The 17,985-nt window shown below is 37.3% G+C and overlaps 1 protein-coding gene across 6 annotated transcripts in view; it reads right to left on the bottom strand.

The window, feature by feature from the left end:
- Nucleotides 1-4,850: 4,850 nt before the first annotated feature.
- The window catches only part of LOC102960021 (zinc finger protein 214-like), a 28,369-nt gene continuing 15,234 nt past the window's right edge, over nucleotides 4,851-17,985 (bottom strand). For 2 of the 6 annotated variants that reach the window (XM_042996189.1, XM_042996188.1), the window contains exons 4-5: nucleotides 6,726-6,992; nucleotides 4,851-5,965 (exon numbers count right to left, since the gene is read on the bottom strand). In XM_042996189.1, coding sequence (XP_042852123.1) covers nucleotides 5,952-5,965; nucleotides 6,726-6,992 — 281 coding nt within the window. In that variant the 3' untranslated portion in view covers nucleotides 4,851-5,951. Of the gene's footprint in view, nucleotides 6,993-17,985 lie in introns of all 6 variants that reach the window. The other 4 variants (XM_042996186.1, XM_042996187.1, XR_006221092.1 and 1 more) reach the window with 3 other exon arrangements.

Raw genomic sequence — 17,985 nt, 5'->3', positions numbered from 1 at the left:
GATATAATCATGTGGTTTTTCTTAAGTCTGTGGAGAATTACATTGATTTTCAAGTGTGACACCAATCCTGTATTCCTGGGATAAATACCATTTGGTTGTTTTGTGTTAATTTTTACATACTGAATTTGATTTGCTAATAATTTGAGGCATTTTTGCATCTATATTAATGGGGGATGTTGGGCTGCATTTTTCTTGCATTACTCTTTGTCTAGTTTTGATATGAAGGTACTCTTAGCTTTATAAAATGCCTCCTTCTCTTCTGGAAGAGATTTCGAAGGATTGCTAATTCTTCCTTGTATGTTTGGTAGAATTCACTAGTGAAATTATTTGGACCTGGAGTATTCTTTTTTGGAAGCCATGAATTAGATTTAATAGCTTTAGTACTGTTCACTTTATTTCTCCTTGAATGAGTTTTGGTAATTTGTGTCTTTCAAGGAACTGGTCCATTTCATTTAAGTTGTTGCATGTATATGTAGAGTGTTCATAGTATTTCCTTATTCTTTTAATGTTTGTAGAGACAAGGGTAATGTCCTCTCATTTTCGTCAATTTGTCTTTTTTTTCTAGGTCAGTCTGGTTAGACACTTATCAACTCTTTTTAAAGAATCAACTTTTGGTTTCATTGATTTTTCTCTTTCTGTTTTGGATTTCATTGATTTCTTGCCTTTATTATTTTCTTCTGCTTGCTTTTGAGTATATTTTATATTTGTTTTTATAGGTTATTTGGGTGAACTACCCCATTTTTGAGACTGTAAAACCATAATAACAAATCCTGACTAAAATAAAACAAAAACTCAGACAAACCTATAGGTGCAAAACTTATGTATATTTTATTAAAAATAACATAAAATAGGGAAGCTGATGTAATATCAATAAATGCTAAAAGCCATTGGCTTTCATCCAGCATTGTTTTAAAAATACCATGTTCAGGGGCGCCTGGATGGCTCAGTCGTTAAGCATCCAACTTCAGCTCCGGTCCTGATCTTGTGGTCTGTGGGTTCAAGCCCCGGGTCAGGCTCTGTGCTGTCCTAACAGCTTCAGATTCTGTGTCTCCCTCTCTCTTTCCCCCGCCCCCACTTAGGCTCTATTTCTCTCTCTCTGTCTCTCTAAAAATAAACATTAAAAAATTTTAAATAGCATGTTCAAATAAAAACTATATTTAAAAATACAAAAACAGAAAACCCTCACTCTGACCCCTGGTCCCCAGACAACCATTTCATTAGCCCCTTGTTAATCCTTCAGTGTGACATTATGCAAATATAAGCAAACATGGATATACTCATTGTTTTTAATAAACTATATTATATGTTTTATACACTATACTTATACATGCATATATGCACATTGTTCACCTTGTATTCATTTCATATTCTATCTTGGAGATCTTTCCATTTCAGCATGAGACCTTCCTTTTCATTACAGCTGCACACTGTACGTCCACAGAATAGTCTATTAAACCAGTCCTCTATTGGCGGACATTTGTGGTGTTTTCCATTTGTTACTATTGGAAACAATGTCAGATATTTTCAAAGCACACATGCAGGTGTATCGATAAATTCTCAGAAATGGGATATCGGGGGGGGGGGGGGGGGAAGGTAAAAGTATCTGTAGTTTTGGTAGACACTATCAAATTCCCCTCCCTAGGAGTTCTATTTTATAATCCCCACAGCAATGCATGAGGATGCCTGTGTCTCTATAGCCTCATTAACAATGAATTTAACTTTTCCATTTTCTGCAAATCTGTTAAGTGAGAAATGGTATCTTAGCATGGTTTAGATTTGCATTTCTCATATTAGAAAAGTCTGACACCTCTGTACATTTTAGAGATAATATAAATGGCCCTTAATAATCTCTTCACATTTTTTAATGCTTTGCTTGATTTCTAAGAGCTCTTCATAAATAGGGAGATGAATCCCTTTGTGATATGGATTGCAAATACTCTCACCAGTTTATAATCTTTACTTAGTTTGGACTCTTCTTCAGGGAATTGGTGAGGGAGAAAATCCTCCTCTTTCCTAAAGCCCTCCGTCCCTTGGGGCCTCTCTTTCCCACTCAATATTCATTCAACCCAGCAATCAATCAGGGGAATTCAACAGAATTCAACGAGTGAAGAATTCACAGCATGAAGGCAGTGGCTGAAAAAAAATAAAACTGTTTCATGATCTTATATGCCCCACTGAATTGACACTCCATAGTAAACCAGTTACTTTTGCTTCATAATATTGTGATATTTGACAACAAAAGAACCAGCATTTTTTGTCAGTAGGGACTGGGAAGCATTAGAGACTGCTTGCAAAATAATGAAAAGCACAAAATAGAAAATAAAAAGCAAACATTTACACTGTTAATATATTAGAGGGAAAAACTTGAAAAATACACTATTTGTGTCTTTACATCTGCTATATTGGGTGCATTTTTCTAAGTCATTAAAAATGACCCAGAATATTTTTCTTGCTGAATACTGCATTGTATAAATCCTTTCCTTTTTAAAAAACAGTAGAAATGAAATGGTAATATATGCCTTTAATATATAATTCATCTGATTATGTCCTTAATATAGATTCTTAGAGGAGCACCTGGGTGGCTCAGCCTGTTAAGCGTCCAACACTTGGTTTTAGCTCAGGTCATGATCTCACAGTTTGTGGGTTTGGGCCCTGTGTCAGGTTCTGTGCTGATGGCAGGGAGCTTGCTTAGGATTGTCTCTCTCTCCCTCTCTCTCTATCCCTCCCCTGTTTGCATGTTCTTTCTCTCAAAATAAATATATTTTTTTAATTAAAAAAATATATATAGATTCTTAGACGTGAAATTTGAGTCGATGGTATAAACACTTTAAAGGCCTTTGACACAGATTGCCAAACTGTGTTCTGGAAAAGATGCTGCCAAGGTATTCACAGGAAATTTAAGTCACTGAAATACAGAAAATATTAGAAAATAAATGCTAAAAATAAGCTCTAAACATGTAACTCAAGCTAGAAAAAATGACAAACCTAAAAGTACAAGGATAGAATTAAAAAAAAAAAAATAGAAAATAGCACGTAGAAGCACAATATGTCCTGATTAGAAAAAACAGAAGTAAACCCACACCTAGATATATTTCATAAAATGGCAGAACACTTCTCTACTTTTCACGATTTTGCTAAACCTTTTTAAAGATAAAGTAATCTGGGTTGTCTGGATGGCTCAGTTGGTGGTGTGTGTGACTTCTGGTCTTGGGATTGTGAGTTCAAGCCAAATGTTGGGTGTAGAGATTTCTTAAAAAATAAGATCTTAAAAAGGTAACCTGAAAATTGACCAAAGACAGTGTCTCAGAGGGAACAATAAATTGGTTAATTATGGACTTTCTTTATTTATTTTTGTATTTATTTTGGGGAGAGCGCAAGTGGGGAAGGCTTGGAGAGAGGGGGACAGAGGATCTGAAGTAGGCTCTGTGCTGACAGGTTGACAACAGTGAGCCCAATGTGGGGCTCGAGCTCACAAACCATGAGATCATGACCTGAGCCAAAGTTGGACATTCAACCGAGCCACCCAGGTGCCCCAATTATGGATTTTAAAAAGCAGCCCCAGAGGCTAAGGCACTGCTAAGTAAAAATAAATGTCAATTTAGAATTCTATGCCTTGCTATGCTATAATTCAAGAGTAAGGGAGAAATAACTTACACTCAGGGAATAATTTACTTCTATAAGAAACTCTTATAAGGCTTACTATGTGCCAAGCACTATTGTAACCATTCCACAAATATTAATTCATCTGATCCTTCTAACAACCCCATGAAGTAGATACTATCATCATCCCTATTTTATAAATAGAAAAACTGAGGCACAAAGAGATTCAGTAATCAAGGTCAAAGGTCACAGAGCTCGTGATCAACAACCGAGCTGCACAGCCACCACAGGTCATCTGGCTGCAGAGTCGGTGCTTTTGACCAATGCACAAGCTGTCTCTGCTCTAGGATGCCGAGGAGGGGAATTCACAAGGAAGGAGGAAATACAAGAACCTGTGGTAAGAAGCTGGCAAATGTGCAGGTTAATCTAAACTTGCAGGGTCTACTTACAACAAAATAGTGACATATTATACAACCATAACATGTAAGGAGAAGCAAAGCGAGTGTTCTAGTCTCTACTGTTAATAAAGTTTGCATTAATGCCTTTTCTCAAGTTATGAATGTTAACAGCAAACAAAAAGAGATCAAATGTAACTACTATCTTCTAGAACAAAAGAGAGAATAAATAAAACATAACCCAATGGAAGGAATGAAAAGAAAACCCAAAAATCCCAATCTGACAAATTTCTCAAGGACTTTGACAAGCTGATTCTACAACTTACATGAAAGAATAAAGGGTTTTAAATAGCCAGGATGATTTTTATAAAGCTAGATCACTCAAAAATGCATTATTGGCACAGAGGCACACAAATAATGTCTTCAGTAGATCATCTGATAGCTTAGATGACAGAAGCTGAAATCCCTTAATTAGTTCTAAAACATCAGCATAAAAAATCTCAAAAATGTAATGCTTGGGGCATAAAGCAAATTGCAAAAAAAAACAAAAACAAAACAAAAAAAAACTAAGATATCATGGACACACAGGTAATTAAAAAAAAAAAAAAAAACCCAAACACACAGAAATAATACACAGCAACTTGAGCATAATGGTTACCTCTGAGCAGGGCTGAGGGAAAAGACAGCATGAGGCTGCAGTTCAATCTGTTTTTTCCTTACCACCCCCCCCCCCAAAAACCTGATGCTAATGTGGCAAAATTTAACATACTATTGTTATATTTTCTGAACTTTTCTGTATGCCTGAAATATTTTATAAAGTAGTTTTTAAATCTAAAAACAGAAAAGAGAAGAAGAGTTGGAGAGGAAAAAGCAAAGAGGAAGAAGGAAAAGAAACTAATATAAATGTGAGTTGTTGGAATTTTATTAATACCCTCATTCAATATTTGAGGGCCTCTCACAAGCCAGTTGCCATTATAGCCCTTGGGCATACCAACACCAGCTCCCAGTGTGAGCCGATGGTCTCTGGTCAGGTCAGCTGACAGTCCTCCTAGAGCCCCAAAGTCTTTCTAATGGTGGATATCCTTCCCCTTGCAATGGCTGCCTAGGGGCACATAGTACAAAGAATTTAGACAAACCGCTCTCTTCCTTACTCACATTTAATGATGAAGCTGGGTCCCTGACCTCTTCCTAACCTCCACTGGCCCCAGTCTTCCTGCTTCATGGCCAGGCCCTCAGGCTCTGTCTCTGATTAATTTATGCCTCCTGAAGGGAGTCAGCCTTATTACTGCCTTCCTATAGGATCCCTCCTTCCATTGGGCGGTTGATGGTCCCACCTGACTTGGGCCACTTGGGGAAACAATGAAGCATGGAGTTGCTTTCCAAGGCCCTTCACAGCAGCTTTTCCACCTCTGGTCCCAACTGGCCCTAATGCTGATGGGGTCCATCTCTACCCACTACAGCTCACCCTCTACTCAGCTCAGACTACTCAGGGAAAGCCCTGTACTGGGGTCACCACACTTGTTTGAAACTTTGGAGAAGCCTCTGGGCTTTCTACCCCCACCATCCTACAACCTCCCTCCTACGCACTGTTCTTTTTCCTTTCCCTCTAATCATTTCCTTTCAGACTTGCTTTCCTCTCCTGACCCAGCCCCTTTCTTTAGCTGTCTCTTCTACAGACATCTACTCTGAAGATGCCTTACCTGGAGACTTCTATAATCCATGGTGCAAGGCACCCAGGAGCCTGGTGACATGATGGACGGGGAGATGCTCAATTAGAGCCAGGAGGCTTTCAGTCTAGAAGGGCCTCTGCCAGGTAAGGGGCATCTTTCCAGGAGGAAAACCTTGTTTGGCACGGGTGCTGGGTTACTTATTGGTTATGTCTAACATAAACCTCTTTGTGATGGAATCAACCTTCTGTGGAGCTTGTCAGTCCAGAGCTTGACACATAATTTCATGTCACAGGATTTTTCCTGAATAATACAATAGATACATGTTTTAGCATGAGTTTTGACAAAAGTATTTTTACAATTGATAGTTTAGGGGTGAGAATTCTTATGTTGAAGGCATATAAATTTACTATAGCGATTTAATAACACGAATATTATCTCAAGTCCATTAGTATATTCATCAGTTTGACAGGACTTCTCCCCTGCAGGGATTAACTAACGATGAGACCCATGATCTGACTGAAATCTTTACCGTGCAGTATTTCAATGTGTGGACTGTGAGGTCTTTACTGCACATCACACTTAAAGGGGTTCTCTCCCAAGTGGATCTGCATTCAAGAGATATTTGTTGAATAGCTACTTGTACCAGGCAGTATGTCAGGAGCTGGGGACAAAATGGTGAGCAAAGCATGTGTAACGAGGCGCTCGTGGGGCTCACAGAATTGTTGCAGAAACAGACTCTGGTAAAGGGGGAGGGATGCACTCTAATAGAAGTTCTGACCACACGTTCCACACCTGTAGGGTTTGTCTCCCACGTGGGACCTGATGATGAAGGTAACAAACTCTTACAACATCTATCCTATCTAATGGTTTCTCTGTGTGAATTCTTCGATAAACTTGGAGATCTATGCTCTGACTGAAGAAGTTCTTACCACACACACTTGTAGAGTTTCTCTCCTCTGTGGACTTTCAGATGAGCATATAAGTCTGTGTTTTCAGAGTTTCACGTTTGTGTGGACTCTCTGATGCACTTGGCGATCTACGTTCCGACTGAAGCCCTTACCACATTTATCACATGTGTAGAGTCTCTCTCCAGCGTGGACTCTCTGATGGATGCGAAGGTTGGAGGTCTGAGGGAAGCCCTTGCCGCACTCACACTTAAAAGGTTTCTCTCCTGTGTGAACTCTCCAATGAACACGAAGATTTGTGTTATAACTGAAGCCTTTGCCGCACGTATCACATATGAAAGGTTTCTCTCCAGGGTGAATTCTCTGATGGTAGCTTCGACTAAAGCTCTTCCCACATTCAGCACAGTCGTCAAGTTTCTTCGCTGTGTGGAAAAGAGGATGTTTTGAGAAAAAGAAAATGTTAACTAAAAATCTCAATCAAGGCTGCAAGCAATAGGATATCAGACTGGAGAATGTGGAAAACTATCTTAGTTAAAAAACCAACTTGAAGAGTTCTACTAGGATTCAAAGGGAAAGGATCAAGAAAGTGAAATTTTGAAAATGAAATTATGAGAAAAATATTAAGTCGTGAAGGCTAGATCTAGAAGATCTTACAAATGTGTAGGAGATCCAGAAAGAGAAAACAAATAGAAGAATTCATGAAAGTATACTTAATCTGAAAGAGACTTTCAATCTAGAAAATCAAATAACCCTCCCCACCCAGTACCATGTAGGAGTTGAAAAAAGGACAAACATATTCACATATCTAGATGAAATTGCTGAATTTCAAGGATCAAGAAAACAAAAGCATATACAACATTTTAAAAAAATAAAACAAGTTACTCCCTTGAAAAGAGAGTAAGATTGGCAGAAGACAATAGTACAAGGTCTCCAGTATCCTGAAGGAAAAAGATGATACTCGATAATTCTAAAACCTCACCTGATGGTTCCTTTACATAGGCAAAAGGAAGATACCCGCAAAAAAGCAAAGACAACCAAAATTAAAATAAAAACTCATGAAGAGGGAAAACACGAAATATAAAAAGTAGAAATAAATAATAAAAATGTAAAAGCTTGGGGTGTCTGGGTGGTTCAGTCGGTTAAGCCCCCAACTTTGGTTTCAGGTCAGGTCATGATTTCATGGTTTGTCAGTATAAGCCCCCCATCAGGGTCTATGCTGACAGCACAGAGCCTGCTTGGGATTCCCTCTCTTCCTCTTTCTCTGTGCCCTGCTCGTTCTCTCTCTCTCTCTCTCTCTCTCTCTCTCTCACACAAGATAAACTTAAAAAATAAAGTAAAAGCTTTACCTCCTTTTCACCCAACAAAATCTCATAAAACAATAAGGGAAAACTTCTCTGATCTGAAAGATTCAGAGATGAACAGGCTCAATGACTGGCAAACATGATTACTTAAAAAAAATTTTTTTGCTCACCTAGATATATTCTGTTAAATTTCAAAATTCCAAGGAGAAAAAGATGAAAGTTCTAAATGTTTTCAGAAGGAAGGGGGAAAAAAAGAACAGGTTAAGCAAAAATGAGAGAATTACTAAATGAATGAATCAAATTGAAGTAAGCAATATCAGGAGGTTAAAAACAAAGATAGGATGGCTAAAACATTCTCAGGGAAAAATGATTTTGAATCTAGAGGTCTCTACTCCGCTACACTAGTATCCAAGACTGGGGTGAATATAAATACCCTTACAAACATGTAGAGATTCAGAAAGTTTGTTGGCAAATGAAAAATAGATCCAAGCAAAAAACAGATGTGGGGTTTAAGAAATTATGGAAAAAATTAAAGCCACCTTAATCTCTGAAAAAATAAAGACACGATGTAAAAAAATTAAGAATTATATCTTGTTTCTTTTTTTTTTTTTTTCATTATTCACAATTTTATTTTATAGTGAGCATTTAATTACTCAGTGCATATACATCTTAAATATTTTTTACTATTATGACATTTTTCAAAGAATAAACATCTCCGGATTTTTTTTTTTTTTTTTAATTTTCTTTATTTTTTTTTATTTTTTTTTATTTTTTTTTATTTTTTAATATATGAAATTTACTGTCAAATTGGTTTCCATACAACACCCAGTGCTCATCCCAAAAGGTGCCCTCCTCAATACCCATCACCCACCCTGCCCTCCCTCCCACCCCCCATCAACCCTCAGTTTGTTCTCAGTTTTTAACAGTCTCTAATGCTTTGGCTCTCTCCCACTCTAACCTCTTTTTTTTTTTTTTTCCTTCCCCTCCCCCATGGGTTTCTGTTATGTTTCTCAGGATCCACATAAGAGTGAAACCATATGGTATCTGTCTTTCTCTGTATGGCTTATTTCACTTAGCATCACACTCTCCAGTTCCATCCATGTTGCTACAAAAGGCCATATTTCATTTTTTCTCATTGCCACGTAGTATTCCATTGTGTATATAAACCACAATTTCTTTATCCATTCATCAGTTGATGGACATTTAGGCTCTTTCCATAATTTGGCTATTGTTGAGAGTGCCGCTATAAACATTGGGGTACAGGTGCCCCTATGCATCAGTACTCCTGTATCCCTTGGATAAATTCCTAGCAGTGCTATTGCTGGGTCATAGGGTAGGTCTATTTTTAATTTTCTGAGGAACCTCCATACTGTTTTCCAGAGCGGCTGCACCAATTTGCATTCCCACCAACAGTGCAAGAGGGTTCCTGTTTCTCCACATCCTCTCCAGCATCTATAGTCTCCTGATTTCTTCATTTTGGCCACTCTGACTGGCGTGAGGTGGTATCTGAGTGTGGTTTTGATTTGTATTTCCCTGATAAGGAGCGACGTTGAACATCTTTTCATGTGCCTGTTGGCCATCCGGATGTCTTCTTTAGAGAAGTGTCTATTCATGTTTTCTGCCCATTTCTTCACTGGGTTATTTGTTTTTCTGGTGTGGAGTTTGATGAGCTCTTTATAGATTTTGGATACTAGCCCTTTGTCCGATGTGTCATTTGCAAATATCTTTTCCCATTCCGTTGGTTGCCTTTTAGTTTTGTTGGTTGTTTCCTTTGCTGTGCAGAAGCTTTTTATCTTCATAAGGTCCCAGTAATTCACTTTTGCTTTTAATTCCCTTGCCTTTGGGGATGTGCCGAGTAAGAGATTACTACGGCTGAGGTCAGAGAGGTCTTTTCCTGCTTTCTCCTCTAAGGTTTTGATGGTTTCCTGTCTCACATTCAGGTCCTTTATCCATTTTGAGTTTATTTTTGTGAATGGTGTGAGAAAGTGGTCTAGTTTCAACCTTCTGCATGTTGCTGTCCAGTTCTCCCAGCACCATTTGTTAAAGAGACTGTCTTTTTTCCATTGGATGTTCTTTCCTGCTTTGTCAAAGATGAGTTGGCCATACGTTTGTGGGTCTAGTTCTGGGGTTTCTATTCTATTCCATTGGTCTATGTGTCTGTTTTTATGCCAATACCATGCTGTCTTGATGATGACAGCTTTGTAGTAGAGGCTAAAGTCTGGGATTGTGATGCCTCCTGCTTTGGTCTTCTTCTTCAAAATTACTTTGGCTATTCGGGGCCTTTTGTGGTTCCATATGAATTTTAGGATTGCTTGTTCTAGTTTCGAGAAGAATGCTGGTGCAATTTTGATTGGGATTGCATTGAATGTGTAGATAGCTTTGGGTGAATTATATCTTGTTTCAACTAAACACAGCCCATGGGGAAAAGGGTGTGTGTGTGTGAGAATGCTAAGTGAAAGTTTGTTAATAGGTCTGTATTGTTCTGGAAAGTAGAAGTTATAAAGAACTGTTTAACACTTGCCACTGACAGAAAAACATAACTTTTAAAACCTGTTAAAATCTTAAGGGTAATTAAAGAATAAAAATGGAGGGGAAAAAGGAAAGTAACAATTTTTAGAACTCCCAAATAAGGGAAGGGGGTGAGGAATTAGAATGCATAAAATGTCAAGAATCATTATTACAGTAAATGTAAAAGGACTAAATTCCCCAAGAGTCTTAAAGACTCCAAGATTAGGTTTAAAAAATACAGCCATTTTCAGCTTGCAAGAGACAAATCTATACCAGGCAAATGCTAACTAGGAGAACAGATGAACAACATTAATATCTGACAAAGCAGAATTCAAGGCAAAACACACTAGGGGATTTCTGAGGAAGATGGTGGAGTAGGAGGACCCAGTTCACCTCATCCATGGCTGCAACTAGATAACACTCATATCAGTATAAGTAACCCAGAAAACAACCCAAAGAATGGTAGAACAAACTCTACAACTCAATGTAAAGAAGAAGCACATCAAAGAGGGTATAAATAATATGGCAGGGAGCTAAACATAAGTTGTGGGATACCCGAGGAAGGGAGGGAGCAACAGGCGTGGAGAAGGGGGAAAAAGATGATCACACTAGGGAACCTGTACAGGGTACATCAATTGCCATAGCATTTGGCTCTGAAAACTGGAGGGGCCAAATTTTGTGGGTTCTTACAACCAGCAGAACTTGAAGCCTGGAACATCAAAAATCAGCAGGCTTGGGGCGCCTGGGTGGCTCAGTCGGTTGGGCGACCGACTTTGGCTCAGGTCATGATCTCGCGGTCCGTGAGTTTGAGCCCCGCGTCGGGCTCTGTGCTGACAGCTCAGAGCCTGGAGCCTGTTTCGGATTCTGTGTCTCCCTCTCTCTCTGACCTTCCCCCATTCATGCTCTCTCTCTGTCTCTAAAATGAATAAACATTAAAAAAAAAAAAATCAGCAGGCTTTGCTCTGGGAGAGCCCAGAGGGCAATAGGAAACAGAGTCACTGCCATTAAGGAGCTAGCATGACAGACAACCCATGGAGATGCAGTGTAGAAGCAGCAGCTGGAAAAATGGGGCATATGGGAGGGAGAAAGATATCCAGATCCAGGAGGCACTGAGATCTCCCAACAAAATCAACCCGAGGAGGTTCACACCAAGACACAGTTATCAAAATAGCAGAAAGTAGCGATGGAGAATTTTGAAAGCAGCAAAAGAAAAGACAGTTATATACAAGGGAAACCCCATATGGCTATAAGTGGATTTTTCAGTAGAAACTTTGCAGGACAGAAGGGAATGGCATGATATGTTCAAAGTGGTGAAAGAAAAAAAATCTACAGCCAAGAATACTCTATCCACTAAGGCTATCATTGGGAATAAAAGAGAAAGAATTTCCCAACCGGAAGCTAAAGGAGTTCTTGACCACTAAACCAGCCCTACAAGAAATGATAAAGGGGACTCTGAGTGGAAAGGAAAGATCATAAGAATAAGAAAAGTAGGAAGCACAAAAGCAGTAAAAATAAGTGTATCTGTAAAACTCAGCCAAGGGACTCACAACATAAAAAGATGTAAACTATGACACCATGTACCTAAAATGTAGGGGGTGGGAAAGAATAAAGAGTGGGCTCAAACTTAAGTGACCACCAACTTAGTGTAGACTGCTATATGCGGAACATGTTATATACAAACCTAATGGTAACCACAAATCAAAAACCAGTAATAAATGTGCAGAAAGGAAAGGAATCCAAGTACATCACTAAAGAAAGCCAACTTACGGTGAGAGAAGAAAGCAATGGAAAAAAGGAGCAGATAGGATCTACAAAAACAACCATAAAACAACAAAATGGCAACAAAATATCAATAATTTCTTTGAATGTAAATGGACTAAATGCTGTAATAAAAAGATATAGGGTGATGGACTAGATAATAAAAACAAGACCCATCTATATGCTGCCTCCAGGAGACTCATTTCAGATCTATAGGTACATGAAGATTGAAAGCAAGGGGATGGAGGTGCCTGGGTGGCTCAGTTGGTTAAGTGTCTGACTCTTGATTTCAGCTTAGGTCATGATCTCACAACTCATGAGTTCGAGCCCCACATCACGCTCCATGCTGACAGTGTAGAGCCTGTTTGGGATTTTCTCTCTCTCCCTCTCTTTCTTCCCCTCTCCCGCTCACACTCTAAGTAAATAAACTTTTTTTTAAAAAACGAGGGGATGGGAAACATTTATCACGCAAATGGATGTGAAAAGAAAGCCAGAGTAGCAATACTTATATCAGACAAAATAGACTTTAAAACAAGGATTGTAACAAGAGACAAAGAAAGATATTATGTAATCATCAAGGGGACAATCCAACAAGAAGACATAACAATGGTGAATATTTAGACACCCAGCATAGAAGCACCCAAATACATAAAATAGTTAATAACAAACACAAACTGACAGTAATACAATACTAGTAGGGGACTTTAACACCTCACTTACATCAATGGACAGGTTATCTAAAAGGAAAATCAATAAGAAAATAGTGACTTTGAATGACATACTAGACCAGATGGATTTAGTAGATATATTCAGAACATTCCATTCTAAAACATCAGAATACACATTCTTTTCAAGTGAACATGGAACATTGTCCAGAATATATCACATATTAGGCCACAAAACAAGTATCAACAAATTCAAAAAGATCAAAGTCATACCATACATCTTTTCTGACCACAATGCAATGAAACTGGAAATCAACCACAAGAAAAAATCTGGAAAGAGCACAAATACATGGAGGTTAAATAATGTGTTACTAAACAATGAATGGATCAACCAAAAAATCAAAAAATACATAAAGATAAGTGAAAATGAAAACACAATGATTCAAAATCTTTGGGATGCAGCAAAAGCAATTCTAAGAGGGAAGTTTACAGCAGTACAAGCCTACCTCAGGAAGCAAGGTTGGGGATAGGGTTAAGGTGAGGGTTATACAACCTAACCTTACACCTATAGGAGCTAGAAAAAGAAGAAAAAACCCAAAACTAGCAGAAGGACAGAAATTATAATAAATATTAGAGCAGAAATAAATGATACAGAAACTAAAAAAAACAATAGAACAGATCAATGAAACCAGGAGCTAGTTCTTTGGGAAGATCAACAAAATCAATAAGCCTCTGGCCAGACTCATCACAAAAAAAGAGGACTCAAAATCAGAAACAAAAGAGGAGAAATAACAATCAACACCACAGAAATACAAAGGATTGTAAGAGAATATTATGAGAAATTATATGCTAACAAATTGGACAACCTAGAAGAAATGGATAAATTCCTAGAAAGCTACCTAGGAATTGCTAGATTGAACTACCTTCAATCTACCAAAATTGAAGCAGGAATAAATAGAAAATTTGAACAGACCAATTACCAGCAGTGAATTGAATCAGTAATCAAAAAACTCCCAGAAAAAAAAAAAAAAAAAAAAAGCCCAGGACCAGTTGGCTTCACAAATTAATTCTGCCAAACATTTAAAGAAGAGTTAATACCTGTTCTTCTCAAACTTTTCCAAAATATAGAAGGGAAAGAAAATGTGCAAATTCATTCTATGAGGCCAGCATTACCCCAATTCCAAAACTAGACAAAGACATCACAAAAAAAGAGAACTATAGGACAATACCTCTGATGAGCACAGATACAAAAATATTAGCAAACCGAATCCAACAATACATGAAAAAATCAATCACTATGATCAAGTGGGATTTATTCCTGGATGGCAAGGGTGGTTCAATTTTCACAAATCAATTCAATGTGACACATCACATCAATAAGAGAAAGGATAAAAACCATATGATCATTTCAATAGACACAGAAAAAGCATTTGACAAAGTACAACATCCAGTCATGATAAAAACACTCAACAAAGTAGGTTTAGAGAGAACATATCTCAACATAATAAAAGCCTTATATGAAAAACCCACAGTGAACATCCAACTCAATAGGGGAAAACTGAGAGCTTTCCTCCTAAGGTCAGGAACAAGACAAGGATGTCCACTCTCACCACTTTTATTCAACATAGTGATGGAAGTCCTAGCTGCAGCAATCATACAAGATAAAGGAATAAAAGGCATCTAAATTGGTAAGTAAGAAGTAAAACTTTCACTTTTTGCAGATGACAAGATAACTATATATAGAAAACCCTAAAGACTACACCAAAAAACTATTAGAACTGATACATAAATCCAATAAAGTTGCAGGATACAAATGCAATATATAGAAATCTGTTGCATTTTTATACACCAATAACAAAGTGTCCGAAAGAGAAATTAAGAAAATAATCTCATTTACAATTGCACTAAAATGAATAAAATACCTAGGAATAAGCTTAACCAAGGAGGTAAAAGACGTATACTCTGAAAACTATAAGACATTGATCAGAGAAATTAAAGACAACACAAATAAATGGAAAGATATAGCATGGTCATGGATTGGGAAAACAAGTATTGTTAAAATGTCCATACTATCCAAAGCTTTTGGAATGTTGTTCAAACTGGGATGCCCAGGTGGCTTAGTTGGTTAAGCATCTGACTCTTAATTTTGGCTGAGGTCATGATCTCATGGTTCACGGGATCAAACCCCACGTTGGGCTCTGTACTGACAGCATGGAGCCTCCTTGGGATTCTCTCTCTCCCTCTCTGCCCCACTCACATGCTTTCTCTAAATAAATAAATAAACTTAAAAAAGAATATTGTTTGAACTTAAGTGACCATCAACTTAATATAGATTGCTATAGAGGTGCCCAGGTGGCTCAGTCGGTTGAGCACCCAACTTCAGCTCATGTCATGATCTCACAGTTTATGAGTTCAAGCCCTGTTCCAGGCTCTGTGCTGACAGCTCAGAGCCTGGAGCCTGCTTTGGATTCTGTGTCTCCCTCTCTCTGCCCCTCCCCTGCTCGTACTCTGCCTCTCTCAAAAATAAATAAACATTAAATTTTTTTTTTTTATCCTCAAAAAACTAAAAATATAACTACCCTACAACCCAGCAATTGCACTACTAGGCATTTATCCAAGGGATACAGGTGTGCTGTTTCGAAGGGACACATGCACCCCCATGTTTACAGCAGCACTATCAACAATAGCCAAAGTGTGGAAAGAGCCCAAATGTCCATCGATGGATGAATAGATAAAGAAGATGTGGTATATATATACAATGGAGTATTACTCGGCAATCAAAAAGAATGAAATCTTACCATTTGCAACTATGTGGATGGAACTGGAGGGTATTATGTGAAGTGAAATTAGAGAAAGGCAAAAATCATATGACTTCACTCATATGAGGACTCTGAGACAAAACAGATGAACATAAGGGAAAGGAAACAAAATAATATAAAAACAGGGAGGGGGACAAAACAGAAGAGACTCATAAATATGGAGAACTGAGGGTGACTGGAGGGGTTGGGGGAGGGGGGATGGGCTAAATGGGTAAGGGGCACTAAGGAATCTACTCCTGAAATCATTGTTGCACTATATGCTAACTAATTTGGATATAAATTTTAAAAAATAAAAAATAAAACAATAAAAAAAATTTTAATAAAAAAATAGATTGCTATCTACACAGTCTATGATGATAACCACAAATCAAAAACCTAAAATAAATACACAAAAAATAAAGAGAAAAGAATCCAATCATAATGCTAAAGAAATCCAGTAAGCCACAAAGGAAGAGAACAAGACAAGAGGAAAGGAATAGAGAAGAACTATAACCAGAAAAAAAAAAAAAAAATGGCCATAAGTACAGGCTTATCTATAATTACTTTAAATGTAAATAGACTAAATGCTCCAATCAAAAGACAGGGTGACTGAATGGATTAAAAAACAAGACCCATCTATATGCTGCCTATGAGAGACTCACTTCAGACCTAAAGACTCAAAGAGACTGAAAGTGAAGGAATGGAAAATGATACCCATGCAATAAAAAGAGAAAAAGAGCTGGAGTAACAATACTGATATCAGACAAAATAGACGTTAAAACAAAGGCTGTAGCAAGAGACAAATAGGGTAGTACATAATGATAAAGTGATCAATCCAACATGAGGGTACAGCAATTGAAAATATCTATGCACCCAATATAGGAGCACCTAAATACATAAAGCAAATAGTAACAGACATAAAGGGAAAAAATGACACTAACACAGCAATAGCAGGGGACTTTCACACCTCACTTAAATCAATAGATGGATGATCAAGACAGAAAATCATTAAGGAAACAGTGCTTTGGAAGATACATTAGACCAGACAGACCTAACAGATATATACAGAATGTTCTATCTAAAAACAGCAGTATACACATTCTTTTTGAGTGCACATGGAACATTCTCCAGGATAGATCATGTTAGTCCACAAAATAAGTCTCAATAAATTTAAGACTGAAATCACATCAAGCATGTTTTCTGACCAAACGATATGAAACTAGAAAACAACACTAAGAAAAAAAAAACACGAAAAAACACAAACACACAGAGGCTAGACAACATGCTACTGAACACCAATGGATCAATGAAGAAATCAAAGAGGAAACAAAAAATACTTGGAGACCAATGAAAATGAAAACATAATGGTCCAAAATCTTTGGAACACAGCAAAAGGAGTTCTAAGAGGGAAGGTTATAGAGATGCAGGCCTACCAAAAGAAACAAGAAAAATCTCATATGAACAATCTAACCTTATACCTAAAAGAATTAAAAAAAGAACAAACCCTTGGGTTAGGAGAAAGTAGGAAATACTAGAGTGGAAATATATGATACAGATAAAAAAAATAGAAAAGATCAATGAAACCAAGAACTGTTCTTTGAAAAGATAAAAAAAAAAAAAAAAAAAAGCTGAGAAACCTTTAGCCATACTCATCAGGAATAAAACAGAACTGAAATAAATAAAATCAGAAATGAAATAGGAGAGGTAATAACTGAGACCACAGAAATACAAAGAATTATAAGACACTACTATTAAAAAATTATATGCAAACAAATTGCACATCCTAGGAGAAATGGATAAATTCCTAGAAACACATTCATCCAAAACTAAATCTGAAAGAAATAAAACATCTGAACAGACTGATTACTACTGATTCAATTAACAAAATTGAATTGGTAAATTCCCAACAAATAAAAGTCTGGGACCAGATAGCTTCACAGATAAATCCTGCCAAACATTTAATGAAGAGCTAATACCTGTTCTTAAACTATTCTAGAAAATAGAAGAGGAAAGAAAGCCTCCAAATTCATTCTATGAGACCAGAATTACCTTGATACAAAGATAGACAAGACACTATAAAAAAAGAAAACTCTAGGCCAATATCCCTGATGAACACACATGTAAAAATCCTCAACAAAATAATAAGCAAATCAAATTCAACAATACAATTAAAAGGATCATTCACCATGATCAAGAGGGATTTATTCCAAGGATGCAAAAGTGGTTCAATATTCTCAAATAAGTCAATGTGATACATCACATTGACAAGAGAAAGGATAAAAACCACAGGATTATTTCAATAGATGCAGAAAAGGCATCTGACAAAGTAAAACATCCATTCATGATAAAAACTCTCAACAAAGTAGGTTTAGAGGGAAAATATCT

The sequence above is a fragment of the Panthera tigris genome, chromosome C1 (genome assembly GCF_018350195.1).
Source record: "Panthera tigris isolate Pti1 chromosome C1, P.tigris_Pti1_mat1.1, whole genome shotgun sequence".
Lineage (NCBI taxonomy): Eukaryota > Metazoa > Chordata > Mammalia > Carnivora > Felidae > Panthera > Panthera tigris.
Note: the sequence above shows the minus strand (reverse complement) of the source record. Positions and strands in the feature narration are given on the sequence as shown.